Source organism: Leuresthes tenuis, unplaced genomic scaffold (genome assembly GCF_036924035.1).
Source record: "Leuresthes tenuis unplaced genomic scaffold, fLeuTen1.0.hap1 SCAF_16, whole genome shotgun sequence".
NCBI classification, from domain to species: Eukaryota; Metazoa; Chordata; class Actinopteri; order Atheriniformes; family Atherinopsidae; genus Leuresthes; species Leuresthes tenuis.
The window spans coordinates 8,510,304-8,526,293 of record NW_027325370.1 but is presented as its reverse complement, the minus strand read 5'-3'; the positions used below and the strand labels follow the sequence as shown (position 1 = coordinate 8,526,293).

The following is a 15,990-nucleotide window of genomic DNA, read 5'->3' as shown; positions in this document are numbered from 1 at the left end:
CTGAGGAGGATCACAGCAAACTTTGTGAACTCGGGCTCCCAGCTTTTTAATATACAGTCATGTGAAAAAGAAGGTACACCTTCAGACAGGGCGGTCAGCAGTGAAAAAAAATCTGTTGCATAGCCATGTGTGCACATTTACATGCCCACATGCTGGTCCCATCTACACCCCTCAGTAGAACACGGTAGGTGAAAAACTAGATCCCAGACCTCTGTCTGGTGAATTTGCCAGTACTAGGCTCAAAATAGTTACCTACATTGGTAACCACATCATCAAACTTCAGTATTTCACTGCCTTCATGCTGCTTGCGTAATCCCTGCATAAAAGGCAAGGATTTTTGTAGATCGAAGGAGAATAGCCTCCAGGGCCTGGACCTGGAGGCCCCTGTGGCCCTGGTTTGCCTGGCTCTCTAGGAGGTCCACGTTCTCCTGGAGGGCCAGGAATCCCTGGAGGCTCTCAAAGCCCAGACTTCAACTTTTTTCCAGAGTAATCCTGTGGAGGCGGAGAGACAGCTGTCAGCTCCTGGCCTGGCTGAGATGTGGTGTAGGGATCACATACCATCCTGCAGCTTCCAAGCATTTCATAATGACTCCCTGAACTTCCACTGGTACCCCCTTTGGTGGTGTGGACCAGTAGGGGAATGGCCACTAAGAGAAGTAGAACCATGGCAACACCCACAGCAGCTCCTATGATACGTTTTCTGCGGCTGAGCCTTGAAGCGGCCAGCGTGAGGAAGTCCTCTTCCCCTTTGGCTGGAATAGTGCCGGCCAGGATGAAGCCTTTCAGAGAACCAATTTGGTATGAAAAGGTGAGGGTGGAAATAAAGTAGATTCAGGAGTAAAATAACATGATGTAACTTATTTAATAGTTAACACACCAATGAAAAATATTTAATTCACTCCATACATTTTTATAGCTTTTTTAATGCAGGCAGGTAATGAAGTAAGGTAAAGAGTAGGTGCCAACATTTTAGAATTTAGAGCTGGACTTAAAGCAAATCATTTGTGGCTTTGAGAAACAGAACAGTCAGAAAAGTCCGAAGAGTAATTTAAATGTTTTATTTTATATTTGTTTTATGTTTGTAGTGATGGTTATTTTCATTTGCACAGTAACAAAAAGTTAACTTGAAATCATATTTATAGTTAGTCAAAATAAATTTGATTTTGAATTCGGTTCAATTTAAAATCAAATTTATAAATTCTTGTATATGATCTGTCTTGCTTATGTATTTATATGTATTCATTTCTTCAATTTCTATATATCTATGTTCTTTCTGTAGTCTTAAACATTTTGAAATAATAATTTACTGGAAAATTATTTGCAAATGTCAATGACTCTTCTTGCAACTTTGATGAAAATAACTTGGGATCTCTAAAAGTGTCCATCAAGCTAAAAAAAACATCTGCAATCTGTAAATGGTCCTGGATTAAAATCTGAAGGGCTTTTGGACAATTCTGCTCATAGATGAGAGCATACCGTCTAAGTATCCGTTTTTTACGGTCGCATGCTCCAAGAAAGTGGAAACAATTATGTCATCAGTCTGTGGACCTTCTGACTCCATGAAATTCAGCACAAAAGCAGGAGAGATCCAATATCCGCAAAGGTCACAGAAAATTTACAAATAGAGTTGTTTCACGTTGTATGGCTCGCTAAATCGTTCTTCTTTTATCAGTAACCCTTCCTGAGCAATTGTCGACCAGATTTTTTTAAACAGGCGGGCGTGAATGGCTTCAATAGTCTTTTGACTGCAGCTTCTCTTTGCTGTTCTAATAACTTCTACAATCAATTGCAAGACAAGCTTGTTAACATATTCTTTGTGTGTATGTTTTGCTCGTTTCACAACACGTGTTTTCAAAGATCTACAAGCAACCACTGAAACACTCGCCAGAGGTCCAGTTGTCACTTGTTCAGAGGTCACTGTAGGCTGTGACCTTTCATCCTGGTTCTGATGAGCTTCTTTCTTCTCCGAGGACCTTAGGCGGAAGTTTCTTAAAGTTTTCTTTAACTTGCCGAGGAGTCCAGGTTTCTTTGCTGTTTTCATGACATGTTTTCTGAAAACCGACACAATCACATCATCAAATTCTTGGTTAACCGAAGTAAGAGCCAGCATGGTTTCTGAAAGGCTAAATTTTTTGCAAAGGCTTTTGAAAATGACCTGGTCGAGATTCTCCATTTTTTCTGTGAGAATGTTAAAATCCTCACTGCTGACTTCAGCCATTATTTTGTAAAACATCCGGCGGTAGAATTCATAGAAATTGTCTAAAGGGTTAGTCACTTTGGCTTCTCTGATAGCCCGTGAAAGCAGGGCCAAAAGAAGACTTAGCACACTTTTCTGGCATCCTAATTCTTTTTCTCTTGAACTCTGATCTTGTTTTTTGGTGTATGTGGGCCTGTCTGTCTTCTGAGTGTTTTGGCCCACATTTCTGTCCTTTCCACGTGTGTCCATTCGAAAAGGTCTTGCTAATCTTTTGAGAATTAGAGGAAGTTTGTCACACACTTTGGCAAACCGCTCAGAATAGACACGGTAGCTGCTTTTAATTATCATCATTGGTTTTTGAATAGGTCCACAACAAAAATAAGAACCCACAGTCAGAATATTCTGTTAGAAAATATGTTCTTTGGTTTAGTGTAATAAAAATTGAAAAATAATGTGTGTCTGGAACATGGAAAAGATTAATATCCTCCCTACATATATATATATATATATATACACACATATAAACGCTTTCCAGTTGCAGTGTGACGTCATTGACATCTAAGGACATACGCGTTTGAAAGCCCCGCCTACATTCGAGTGGCTTTCGCTTAGCAACCGTTGTCAGGCACTGCGCAGCATCGACTTGTTCTCAGACTCGAGTGTTCACTGATCACATCCGCTGTTTTCCGTTTAGATCTCACAGAAGGAATACGACTTTTTTTTCTTTAAAAAGCTGTTTTCCTTGGAAAAACATTGCACTTCTAGAGGAGAAGTCATGTAATTTATATATATTTAGATCTTTAGTCACGAGGCACGTGCCCATGAGTTATTAGCGACGTAGACAAAACGTTGACAAGACTAAACAACATTTTTAGAAACATTTTTATTCAGAAAAATAACCACACAAGTGTGAAAACAATTACATAACGTAGGCGGTAGGCCTATTTTGAACGTGAACTTAACCACTGCATTTGCAGTAATATTTTCTCAAAATATTGTTTTTAAATTTGTCAAGCGAGCTCGATGCCTCTGACTTGCTCCCGGTTGATCAAAATCACAGCAAAATCCAAATGACCCTTTGTGTTTTGGTTGTCCATAATTACGATGTAATGGTGAAAATACTTTAGGTCCCCACTGTGGATAAAACCACAGAAGTGCTCAATTAACACCATTATTTGACAGAAATGAAGTTTTGTTGAATCTGAGAAAATCCTTAGAAACTCACAATGATAAAAATGTAATAGTTAAGATGTTTATTTAAACAAGTTGCAGAGAGACACCAAACTAACTCCACCCACGATGGGTGGATTTTTGAACACAGATGTGTTCTATAAACAAATACCTGTTTTTCCCCCCACAGGCTTTTTCAAACAGGTTCTCAAATACACAAAGACAACATGAAGCCTCAGTAACTGCTGCTAACCTCTAATAAATGGGAATAAACCCGTTTCTCTAATTGTTTTATTTATATATATATATACATTTCTTGGGTTTTCAGGGTAAATATAAACAAACAGAAACAACAAATTATTTTATTTAAATATATAAACATACACACATTAACTTTCATATTTTGTTTTATCAAAAAACTTTAAAATTTTGTTGCATAAATACAAATATGTGCAAATGGTAAAAGAACAAGCTTAACCAATTTATTCTTGTGTACCCTATTAGAGACAGACTTAGGTAATAGACTAAACATTTGTGCACTGAAGGTCTTCCAGTAATGCAAAATTAAAATATTCACTTTCTCTTTAAAAAAGGTAAACGTTTTACTTTTTGATCATAAAAGATGTCCTTTCTTCTATTTTTTGGCCTGGTGCATTCATGCCCTGGCTTTTCTTTGGAGACGACGCTTGATGAAAGCCTTTGCGTCCCAGTCACTGGGAGGAAGCATGTGAGGGCCATTATGGACACACAGGATGGTCATCTCCTCTGCGTACTGAAGGTTCTGCAGCAGCTGCAGACGAACACAGCAGGAGAGGAAGTTCAGCAAAATGAAACGCCAGAGGTACAGTTTTTCAAAAAGCACCTTTCACTCACATCCAGCTGTTAGGGAGCATCATTACAGTTCACTGGAGTTGTGTCCCTGACTGGCACGAGTCTGCCGGGCCCTACTACTGTCTGAACAAAGGGAACACTTACCTTTGGCGTGATGAAGAAGTACTGAGAAACTGTCTTTTTGCAAGCTGTCCGGACCACAATGTCAAAGACTCTCCTTTCATTTATAGGATCCATTCCCTGAAAACAGAGATATTCAATGTGAACTTATCTTGGTATGCAAGCAGTTACTCTGAGGGGATGTAAGTAGGTCAATAAATACATTTTAAAATAGAAACCCAATATCTGAACCACAAATCCATAAACCTCAAAAAACTGATTATCAAAATGATACACTGCATGCACTGGCTTGAATGCAGAAAATGCAATGAACTGTGTACAAGTACATTTATCTTCACAGCCCACCTTCAACTTTAATCAAATAGTCAACACTATTTGATTTAACTGTTCTCAAACAGCTAATTAATTGTGATTATATGGGACAAACTCATGGCAGCGAAGCTCATATTGTAAAAATCAGAAAAGCTGTTTTGTCTTCAAGCGCTCATTCCTCTCCTGTTACATACCAATTAAACCATTCACAGTTGTTCACAGGAGTCTGCGTTAAGGCCACACGTCAGGTGGCAGCATGCGTGTGAACATCTAAGCCTGAAGATCTGTGACAGTCTAATACGGGAGCATAAATAAGGCTTAAGCACTACCTGGTTGATCTCATCCACCACTCTGAAGGGACAGCGGTTGAGCTCCTGCAAGGCCATGAGGTAAAGCATTGTCGAGACGCTGCGCTCTCCACCGCTCTGGTGGTGAGGCGTCAGCTCGTGAAGCTGAGTGTTGCTGTGAAACTTCACTCGAATGCGAATGCCATACTTGTCGTACTCCTCCTGAAGAAGAACAGCGGGGGCAATAATTGCAATCTTATTGAATCACAACAAAAATGACTCTCAAGCTGTCGAGGCCAATTCATAAATAAAGGTGGTGGAAAGACCTGGAATTTCAATGTCGAACAATATATTTGAACACAACCAGACATGACCGGAACTCTCAGGTTAAGTAATGAGGTCCTCTTTCAAAGGCAGGTTGTACGCAAAGCGTCTGATGTACCTCGTTCTCTGAGTGCAGATCAACCTCTCCTGCACACTGCATGGAGCGAAAAAATTCACTGAACTTTTCATTGATCTGTTCGACCAGCAGCTTCAGAGGGTTCAGCCAGCGCTCCTTCGCCTGTTGGACGCACACCAAAGTCAGAACACGCATTTCAACACACAACAGCTGTTTTCTCAGTGTTTTTTTAAATTTTCTTTCATTGGAAACACTGCAGTAACATAATAAAGCACCTCTGATATGTTCTGTCGGTAGACGTTCAGGGCAGCTGTCTTTTCTTCAAGCTCTTTCTCCAGATGTTTGATCTCCTGCTCTCGCCTGTTGTACTCCTCAACCACCTTCAAAGTGGGGATAATTAACAGAACATATATATCAATTGAGAAGTCAGAAATTTCACTTGATAAACTGGTGATTTTAAATCATGCGTGACAATGGCTTTCCATTCTGATCACACTCTGTTGTTCAGTGGTTTTCAGACTCATTACTGGGCAAGTTTGGAGAATTCTAATCTCTGCTAATTAAGTGCCGACTCTTGAGTAAAGGCATATCTTCCGTTTTCTCGCTCTTACATTTTCACTGAGGCCAGTGAAGCACTCAGCTCTGGACCGCTCTTCATTCAGCATGGCGTCGACGTCTTCCAGTATGTCGGGCAGGTTGCTGAAAGCCTGCGTTAACCCAAAAAAATAGATGCAAGACCTAAGTATTAATATATGGTGCTCAAAAAAGCCTTCACAGCAACAAACGTGGGAATATTATCATGACAAAGTATTAACTAACATTACGCAGGTCTTCAGGTAATGTTTCATCGGCTTGCATCCTACAGATCGACTTTGCCTTCTTCAACATGCCTTTGCATTGCTCTGTCAGCTGGACCTTCCTCAGCTCCAGGCGGCTGCATTTTTGCTGCAATAACAAGAAATTTCAGCACAAATTCCAACACGTGGAAGCTCAGTGACATTGAAGCATCGTCTCCACATCCTCTCCACAAGCCGCCAACCACACACTACCTCTGTGGTTGTGTGGCGTGTGTGAAATACGTACATCCATGGTCTTCAGTTCAGAGGCACCTTCTCTACAGTCATTCTCCAGTTTATTCTTCTCTGCTGTCAATGCCACTGTCTCCAAAGCCAGATACACCTTCTCCATCGTGAGTGTGGCTCTCAACTACAAAAAAATGTGACATTGATTGAAGTTTGCTCAGCATTAAGAGTAAGAGTGAATATTACTCTGGCTAGATTGTAGAGTTGGGCTGCTATCACGACAGAACTGGACAGAGCTAAAGTTAATCCATAAATAATAATAACCAGGCCTTGGAGGAGTTTTGTGACCGTGTTTAAACGTTTTCTCCAGCAGCTAACACATGCACTGAAGTCGTATACAGGTTTTGGTTCAAAGTTTTCTCGTCCATACCTTCATTTGGGCCATGAACGCAGCAACTATGGCCACCTTCTGGGAATTGACGTCTGCAATTTTTTTTTTGGTTTCCTCTTCAACCTTCTTCAGGTCAATAACATTGTGCTCCATCTGCCTCAGACTAAAAGCCAAAAAAGAAAGTCATATCTGCTGTCATAGCTGCATTAACTAAACTCATCCTGCTCTACAGAGATGATCTATTATTTAAGTACAGAAACATACATTTTCTTTTTTAGCAGAAGAAAACTTCATCTTCGTGTAAAATCTTATGACGTTTTATTGCAGGCTTACCTGTCCTGTTTGGTACTGATTTTCTGCTCCAGTTGTCTCTTTTTCCCCTTAACTTCAGAGAGTTTCTTCTTCTCAGCCAACAATTCATTGTCACGGCGATCCAGTGCGGCAGAGTCCCTCTGCAGGGCCTTCATTCGTTCACTGATGCCATGTAACTTTGACTCACAGGCCTGGCCGCAGGAGAGAAACAGTTTTACTCTATACTTTAACACCATTCTTAAATATCGTACGGTTGCACATTTTCAACTAAACAGGATTTCTAAAACACAGAAGGTGAAGAAAGGGATTTGTTCTGATGTCTCTTTCTCACCTGTCTCTGCTGCTCCAGATGCCGTTTCTCCTCAGCATCCACAGTGATGGTGAGGTACTGCGAGGGATGCAGTGCAGAATTACTGGTGCTGATCTTGTTGGAGTAAAAGGACCTCTTTACAGTGTACCTCTCCTGTGTCGTATACAACACCTTGAGGTAGGGTTCCTCAATCACCTGAAAAAAGGTGAGAAAAAAAAAAAGGACTCAAAATTCACCACAGAGGAGTTTTTAAAAGCTTTCTCCACCCTGATTCTCTGTTCTTGAAGCTTAATTCACATGAAAACGGGAACATACCGTTTTAATCATGGCTTTGGTTTGATCATTGCCCACTGGCACATCATGCACCTTGTACTGGTAACAGAGGTAACTCATCACCTCATCAGGGGCATCAAACATCTCACGGAGGTAAGAGACGAACCCAAAACGGCTGAAAATGTAAAAAAAAAACAACACAAAAACAAAAAAAGGTACATATAAAACGTAAAAAACAATTATTTTCACATGTACCGTCTTTTTCTCCACTTGGCTGTAACACAATCAAACTCTCTTGTCATACTGTACAGGTACAAAAAACTAGAAAAAGGTCTCCAACTATAACAGTGGAGGATCTCTTCGCCAATGTTAGCTACCAATCCTGCCGATGACAAGGTGATCCAGGTAACTAGGAGTTGGGGAATGAAATGATGAGGAGTTATCTGATCTAGGTGATCTCAGACCCCAGTAACAGACTGCATACTGAGGCTGGAAACCCACAGAACAGAACTGAAAATTCAGCCATTGTTCACATCTCTGCAGCCAAACTAGTCTGTCAGACTGAATTAGCAACATTATTCAAGTTTGTTTCACTTAACTAAACAATTGTTGCTTCTTGAAAACCTCCTAAATAATTCCTGCTTGCTCTTTTAAATGCATTTACCATAAAAGCAGCATTATAGGCAGCAATCAGAGGTGGCTAGTTTGACAGCAGAGATGTAATATCTAATATCCAGCCTCACCAGTAACTGATCCAGTGTGTCTCAGGGTTAGACACACGAGTTACTATCTAGATTCAACAAATAGTCGCCTGCTAAATTCCCATCCTTTGCCTAACAGTAAGCAGTGTCAGCTGGACACGAGGATCCAGAGAAGGTTTCAGCGGATGATAGTCTCAACTGGCTTCTCTTTAGTCTGATTTGACCTCTTTTTGCTCTGCCAGAAATGATGTAAAGCAGATGCTGACCTTCTATAAAAAAAAAACACAACCCACACACAATTAATCCGTACACACAGGTCCACGCTGTTAGCAGACTTCACCTCAAATGAACCCCTCCCCTCACCTCAGAGACTCGATATTTCGGGACGGTTGGCGCTTGGAACACGACTCCTCTGGAGCAGAAATAGAGTTAACTTTCAAGTTCATCTTGTCACGCACCTGAGAGTCAGGAAAGAGCACGTCAAACTTCCTCTTAAACTTTGTGTGTCCTTAACTTAACTTTGCCCTCAGAAGTATTGTCACTGTCCATCGAGGCGACAGTGGTAGCGTGCATCATCCTCACCTCAGCCATGAACTTCTCCATGTCGACTTTCTTCTGGAAGACAAACGCTCGCAGGTCGTGGAATGAGATGTGGTTTTCCACATACTTAGCAAAGCGATGCTCCTTCACATTGATCTGTGGAATAATGGTAGAACTACATTGGGACTCTACAATTGAAAAAACTTTTTTTTACTTTATCAAGAATCCCTATACGGGGAAGAATTTTGTCTAATTACAAAAGAAAAACTCTAAGCATTGAGCTGTCCTGCAATACAGATATGTACTGTTTAAACCCCTCGTTTATTCATTATAAGCACTCTTTGAATGTTTGATAAAGCTTTGGGACATCAAAATAATGCCATTCGTCAACAATTAAAACTTCTTGGAAGACACCTTTTATATTTTCAGAATTGTTTTTCCCACTGCTGTGGGTATCTGTGGGACTCACCACCAGCATCATGGGCTCGTGGACGTTCCCCTCAAAGAGGTGTTTGTTCTGCCGGAGCCACTGCAGGGCAGTGTGTGTGTCCCTGTGGCGTCCTCGCAGCTTCTCCTCTTTGGCATTCAACATGTTGTTCATGTCATTGAGTTTCCGCTCCAACACTAGCAATGCAAAAAAAAAAAAAACGTTTTTTACCTGGGTGTTTTACAGAGTCAGACGTTGTCCATTATATGCTTTTTAATAGCAACACACTTAGAACGAGGTTGTTGGAAACTTACTTCTGGACTCAGCAGTGAGGTTGTCCTTCTCCCTGCGCAGGTCAGCCTTCTCTCCTTCTATCTTGGCTTTTTCCTCCTGGATTTGCCTCAGCTCCACATTTACAGCATTGATTTGTGGAGTTAAATCTGGCTGGTCACTCACTTTGGCGAGCTCTGCCTTTAGGTCTTCAATGGTTCGTCTGGTGTTGCTGATTCGCTTCTGGTGGTCATCCTCCTCCATCTGCTTCAGTCTCAGCTTCTGTTTAATGTCGTCAATCTGTACAGAGGCACAGGCGGTCGTTCACTATGAACAGCTGCAAATAGTCGGCTCCGTGCTTACAATTACACATTTTTCCAATTTCACAGGAGCAGGTTTATTTTCCAAGAGAACAGCCTCACCTCTTTGTTTTTTCGATCCAGCTGGTCTTGTTTCTGTTTGCACTTCAGAGAGGCTTCTTTAAGGGCAGCGGTCTGAAAAACATGAGCCTCATCTTAATTACAACATAAAGATTACAGATGCTCCTGCGTTCACTTAACTGCAGAAAAGAATGATCAAAGCTCTTTAAGTCTAGTTAACTACAAAATTGTACTTATTTTCTGAGGATTTATAAGCAAACAGTTTAACTGTCAATGCACTGTTCTACTACAGGGTTGAATATATTCAATTTAGAGTAAAAGGCCTGAGGTAAAAAATCAAATAGTTATTCTAAATGTACAAAAAAAACATCTTTTAAACCCCAACTTCACGTTGTCCACACCTCAAGGCGTAACATTATCCATTTTATTACCTTAGCCTTCATTTGTGCCTCAGTGGGCTTCAGCTTGTCATCAATCTGCTGAATCTTTTTCACCATGGGAGCCTGGGTTTGCCTCAGGGCAGAAAGCTGCTTTTTGGCCTCCTCTCGCTCCTTCTTCACGCCCTCAAGCTCCTTACGGGTGGTCTCATACTCCTGGTGTCACAAGGAAACAAACAGTCAGAAGAGTCCAATTTCTCCTTTGACTACAAACCATGGCTCTGTTTCTCCCCTTCCTGTGCCCACTGTTAAGGACTCACCACCCATGGTTTCTTCTTCTCGAGCAGCTCAATCACATCCAGGTGCCTCTTCTTCTCATAGTAACGGTTTACATCATGCTTGTTTCTCTCATTTCTCTGCTTGGCTTTCTCCAGAAAGCTTGCCTTCTCCTTAACGACATTCTATGGAGAAACAGACAACCGGCAAAAACTCAAAAGCCTGAAACAAATCTGCCTTTACAAACCTAAAATATGGGTCACTTTTAAATAAATAACCAATGTGATTGGACTTTCTTCCAAAAAATTTGTGTAATCAGATCGCTCACATCAAGCTGTCTCTACAGAGTGACGCCCGTAACTGAGCAGCACAAGCCAAGACTCGTCACCTGAAGCACATGCAAGTTTCATTCCTTTACCTCCAATTCCCGTTCTTTGTTGCGGAAGTTTTTGAGCTCACAGTGATAGTCGTACATCTCAGGTGGTCCCACTGACTTCTCAGTTGCCTCTAGAACCTCAGCGTTGGACATCTTTGCAAACTCGCCTACTTTTTCCTTTGGGGGAAAACGCACCACGTCAACAGGAAAGAGAGAACCACAGTAACTCCACAGCTTATTCCAGTAGCTGTGACTCTCTGTGTGTGAAGCACTAAATTGAAAGTAGAAAAGCGTACCTGTGGCAAAAACTGGCAGAGGTTGCTGACTTGGATCCGCAAAGCCTTGACTTGTTCTTCTATAATTTTCTGACTGCAGTATTTTCCATTAAGCATCCAAAGCGACTGATTGTTCTCCACATGGATCTCTCTGTTAATTACAATGTTGCCTTCTTTCCTGAACCTTCAAAACCACAAAAGAGTGTCATAAGTGACTCTCCTCAGCATTATTCGGCTGTCTGTATCTTTAAAATGATGAGTTACATTATCATGGTTGACACCTGGTTTATAACCTGACCCATACAGAATTTCACACAACTTACAGTTCAATCTCAACAAAGCCTTTATGGCATCCACGTTTGACATAGAGCCCAACCTATAAAAAGAAAGAAAAACAAAATACAAGTGTTAATAATCATCGTCAGTACTAAAATTTGTTTGTTTATCTTATAATGTTGAGGATTTAGCAGCAGAGCTATTGTCAGAGGGCAATATAATTATCCATGATTATGTTTTCATTAATTCACAATCACTTGAACGTAAGAACTGCAAAGATTTCCTTTGGAAAGGGAAGGTTTTGCCACAAGATACAGGTAAAAGCTACACACTACTTAAAATGGTCTCTAAAAATCTATTTCAACATTCTGACTGATTAAAATTAAACAAGGATCCGAGAAACATAACGTGAATTCCAAAGAATTACATTTTATGTTTCATATATCCCGACTTCCTGCAGAACTATACTATCTGCTGATTTCGTACCATTCGTATCAGTTTAACCCGCTGATCTTAAACCAACCTCTAAAATCCTCTCACAATCCATTTCTGAGCAAGATAAACACACAAATGTATTCGGCAACTCCAAGTTAATCAAAGCATGTTTTTTATACACTTCGAGATTAAAGCAAATCTTTGTTAACATTATAGTTATACCACCCACTAACTAAGACTCCTCAAACATTAACACACATATGAACGTATGGGAAAGTACCATAACTGGTTTACTTGGCTCCTGCCAAATAATTTGCGAACTTCTGTGGATTTGTAACTTTTGAACTCGCGTAAAGTGAATTTAATACATAGTTTGCATTGTGCATCAGAGCAGAGGGAGTGCATCGGAGTCAGTAATCCAGTCCAGCGTCTTGATCTGTGACATTTATCCTGTTCCTTGGTAATGTCCATTTTATCTCTTATTAGCCATCTCTATCCTTCTCAATGAAATCAAGTTTTTAGCCAGACTAACCCAAACCCAACCAAGCAACAACGGTGACGGATGCAGATAGCAGGAGAGTGGGAAGTACCTTCATATTCTCTAATAGTTTCAAGTATACCAACATGTGGCTGTGTACTCTGCTGTTTACCTTGTCTCCTCTTCCCAGAGTCGCGGTCTTGCCTGCCAGACCCAGACAAATAGCGCACACGATGCTAGACTTGCCGGTTCCATTTGCTCCAACAATCATGTTCAAACTTGGTCCAGGATATACCACGGAGTAGTCATATGTCCTGTCAGAGTACAAACCAGACGTTTCAGATTTGCCTTCTGCATTTTATAGCAGAAGTGTCACTTCATTTATTCATTTTATAATGCGAATGTTTTCTGGGGCTGTGCAGTGGATTTTTTCAAAATATCACATTGGTTGTCCATGATTATGAAAATAATCTAAATGAGATTACAGTGCCACATTGTGAAAATTCAGGGCCCCTCATTCCGTCATGCTTGTGCCCATTTGCTCCTCCTCAAAACACCCACAACCACCCCCCTGCCAGGCTGTTGCGCGTTTAGTTCACTTCTTACTTTTCTTTTCCATCTATTTAAGTAGAGCTCAAGTTCAAGGAAAATCCCTGTCAATAAGATCAGTTCAATGAATGCACAATGTTTCCTTGGTCAACAGATAGTTGTGAACATAAACAGTTGTGATCTTGATGCTGACCAAAATTAATATGAATGATTCATACCATACTATGAGTGACTAATACATGACTTTGTGTATCTGTCTTAGCGTTGTATAAATAAGGTAAGCTAAACAAATACGCAAAGAAATTCAGTATAAAGCTGATCAACAATATCATACACTTCAGCCACCAAAATGACCATGATACTGTCATGGTTTCCAGCTCACTTCCTGTGCCGACCTCATCACCGCTAATCATTCTCACCTGTCCTCTCCCCTTCATATATAGGTCTACAGCTGTGGCCAGATTGTGCCAACTTTTTGAAAGTTCACATGTCAGCCTTAACCTCTGTTTTGTTATCTAGTATTACTGGACCGTCAACCTGTTTTTGACCCTGATCTCTGCCTGAACGGTTCAATAAGTTTTTTTGTTTTTGTTTTTTTTACTTGTCTGCCCTGTCTTGACTTTTTTCTGCCTCCTGGATTTTGCCCTTGGATTGTACCTTTTGGATATTTCTGGAACCTTTGGACTGGATTTTATTTTTGCTTTCTCCCTGAACTTGTTACTGAATGTTTTTTTTTTTTTTTCTCTCTTCGGGGTGGAATTGAACTGCTGTGCTTTCTATATCATTCTGTGTTTGGATCAAGGAACTCTGCTACCCAGTACTGGGACCCCCTCACCAATGAACCTTTTTTAACTCACCTCCCCTGTTAATTATCTTTGAGCCCTATTTACCACTCAATTGTTACAGATAATTTCATATTGAGGACTTCCCCTAAAGCCAAGCAGCAAGAGTTTGAGACCGCAATCCTAATTATGTTTATAACAGTGGCCACGAGACAGTTTTTTTGTTTTTGTTTATCTGTGCTTTGTTTTGTGCATTTCCTTTTTTGTTTGCTTGTACTTAAAACAACACACAATAACTAGTTAATGTCTGTCATTTTAACAGGGTGCACCCAATAATCTCAACAATCAACGTAAATAAATTATATTCGCCCTGACTCGGTCTCCTCCAAAATATTTCCACACGTTTTAAGGACTATGTAAACGACTCCAGATCAGCACCCAACCTAACAAAGTGAGCTTCCATAGACCAAAGTTTAAAGACCTGATTTAATCTTGACTTGATCACTTATTGCATTACTTTAGCAGCCATTGCATTACAGTAGACTAACAACTTGTTTCTGTTTAAAGCATTACGGCACAATAATAGGCAGCGTTAGAATATTAGCATGTGTGCTAGTTTGCCAGTGTAGCCCTATCTACAGGCTCATGTTTGTCACGCCTGGCGGTAGTTTCGGTTTGCAGCCGTTGTTCTGCATCGTTGGCTGTCAGTTGAGGAGGAGGAACTTACAGGAAGTTTTTCATCGTGATGCGCACCATGGACCCTTCCACAAATCGACGTTCTCCTCCAGTTCCATCGGGCTTACAGTCCTCGAGCATGTTTTCTACGCTCGCAGAGGCAGTTTGTGAGCTTCTGCTGGCCTCACTTAGTCGCTGTCTTTTACTGGGCTCCGCCATAGTGACAGAACGTGCACGACAACTAGCTAGCTCGGACCCGCGCGCTTTGCTAAATTGTTGCTAAAAGCTGATTGGACAAAATAAGTCACATGTATACACAAAGGCTGAAGCTAACGTTAATTATCGCGAGAAAATTATGTTCATAAAAAAAAACTAAACTAAGCGTTATGAAGTGAGTATCTCAAACGTTTACTAATTCACCAACAAAATAAGCGTTGAAATATAAATTTTTGAAGATAGCACACTTTGCAATGGTTTACTGCCAGGTAATACATACTGTGTTAGCATTAAACGTTTTACTGTAAAATGTGATATTAAATACTTAAATACTATGTGATTAAAAAATATTTCATTTTCAATTGACAATTAGCGTAATTAGGAAATTTCATTTTATGAAAATAAATGTAATGACTCCTTTCACTTTCTAATACGGAGGTATTTGAATAGAGTACAATAATGTTTTAAAATTATTGAATCCGTTATTTAATCCGTTTTTACTCTATCTCAATTACCAGGTCTGCCTTTAAACTTTTGTCTACAATACTGTATATGTAACACTAATATTCCAATAGCTTGAAAGTAGGAAATAAATGAGATGTTAAAGAAAAATATCAAACATCACTTTGTCACATGTGCAAGTAGACATGTTGGGTAAAGTCAAAGTTTTCTGACGCTTTCATCAGTGAAGCTAAATTACCAGATTACTGCTAAAGAAAAAGGATCAAGGCAAGTAATTTAAATAAAATGTAAAAAGTAGAAGCCAAAAGAATTCAATTTACACAGCAGTTATAGTAAAGTATCAAAATTAATAAACAGCCCAAAAGATGATATAAGACAGTGTTAAACAGAAACATTTGTTATTTTAAGTTGGCAGGCCTCGAGTTTTATGGGAAAACTAACAAACTAAATGTGAATAGAATAAATCAACCTTCCTCACTATTATTAAGTTTGCAGTTTGGAAAAATATATATATATATTTAATTTGATCTAGGGTCTGGATATCAATGGGTCAACACATTCTAAATGTTTATAAGAAATACACATTGGTCAGCAAAATCATTTATTGTTATTAGTTGTGAAACAATACTGGATTAAATTGTGAAACATCAAAAATTGGTTAAACAGAATAACTACATGCTAGTTGAAAGGATTAGATGTTTTAAAACATAAATGGTAACTTGACTGCATCTACAGAGCGCTTTTCTAGTCTAGCTGGCAACTCAACCCACATTCACCTATTCGCTCACACAGCAGTCCTTAGTCTACATTACAGACTACATAATTACACACAGATTAATGCACTAGAGGCAGCATGGGGTACAGTTTCTT

The 15,990-nt window shown here is 40.0% G+C and overlaps 1 protein-coding gene and 1 pseudogene across 1 annotated transcript; both read right to left on the bottom strand.

Moving 5' to 3' along the window:
• Positions 1-94: 94 nt before the first annotated feature.
• LOC140271321 (complement C1q-like protein 4) lies at positions 95-2,110 on the bottom strand (annotated as a pseudogene).
• A 1,646-nt stretch (positions 2,111-3,756) lies between these two features.
• smc5 (structural maintenance of chromosomes 5) lies at positions 3,757-14,733 on the bottom strand. Its single transcript, XM_072366897.1, has 24 exons — positions 14,495-14,733; positions 12,609-12,750; positions 11,571-11,623; positions 11,269-11,431; positions 11,015-11,149; positions 10,641-10,781; positions 10,375-10,536; positions 9,986-10,057; positions 9,608-9,863; positions 9,336-9,490; positions 8,909-9,022; positions 8,690-8,784; positions 7,668-7,800; positions 7,374-7,547; positions 7,064-7,233; positions 6,770-6,893; positions 6,401-6,523; positions 6,137-6,262; positions 5,929-6,024; positions 5,593-5,697; positions 5,360-5,479; positions 4,960-5,139; positions 4,343-4,438; positions 3,757-4,157 (listed from the first exon to the last, which is right to left on the bottom strand). Exons 1-24 carry the CDS (start codon positions 14,659-14,661, stop codon positions 4,023-4,025), a joined length of 3,237 nt encoding a protein of 1,078 aa, XP_072222998.1. The 5' UTR covers positions 14,662-14,733; the 3' UTR covers positions 3,757-4,022.
• Positions 14,734-15,990: the final 1,257 nt, after the last annotated feature.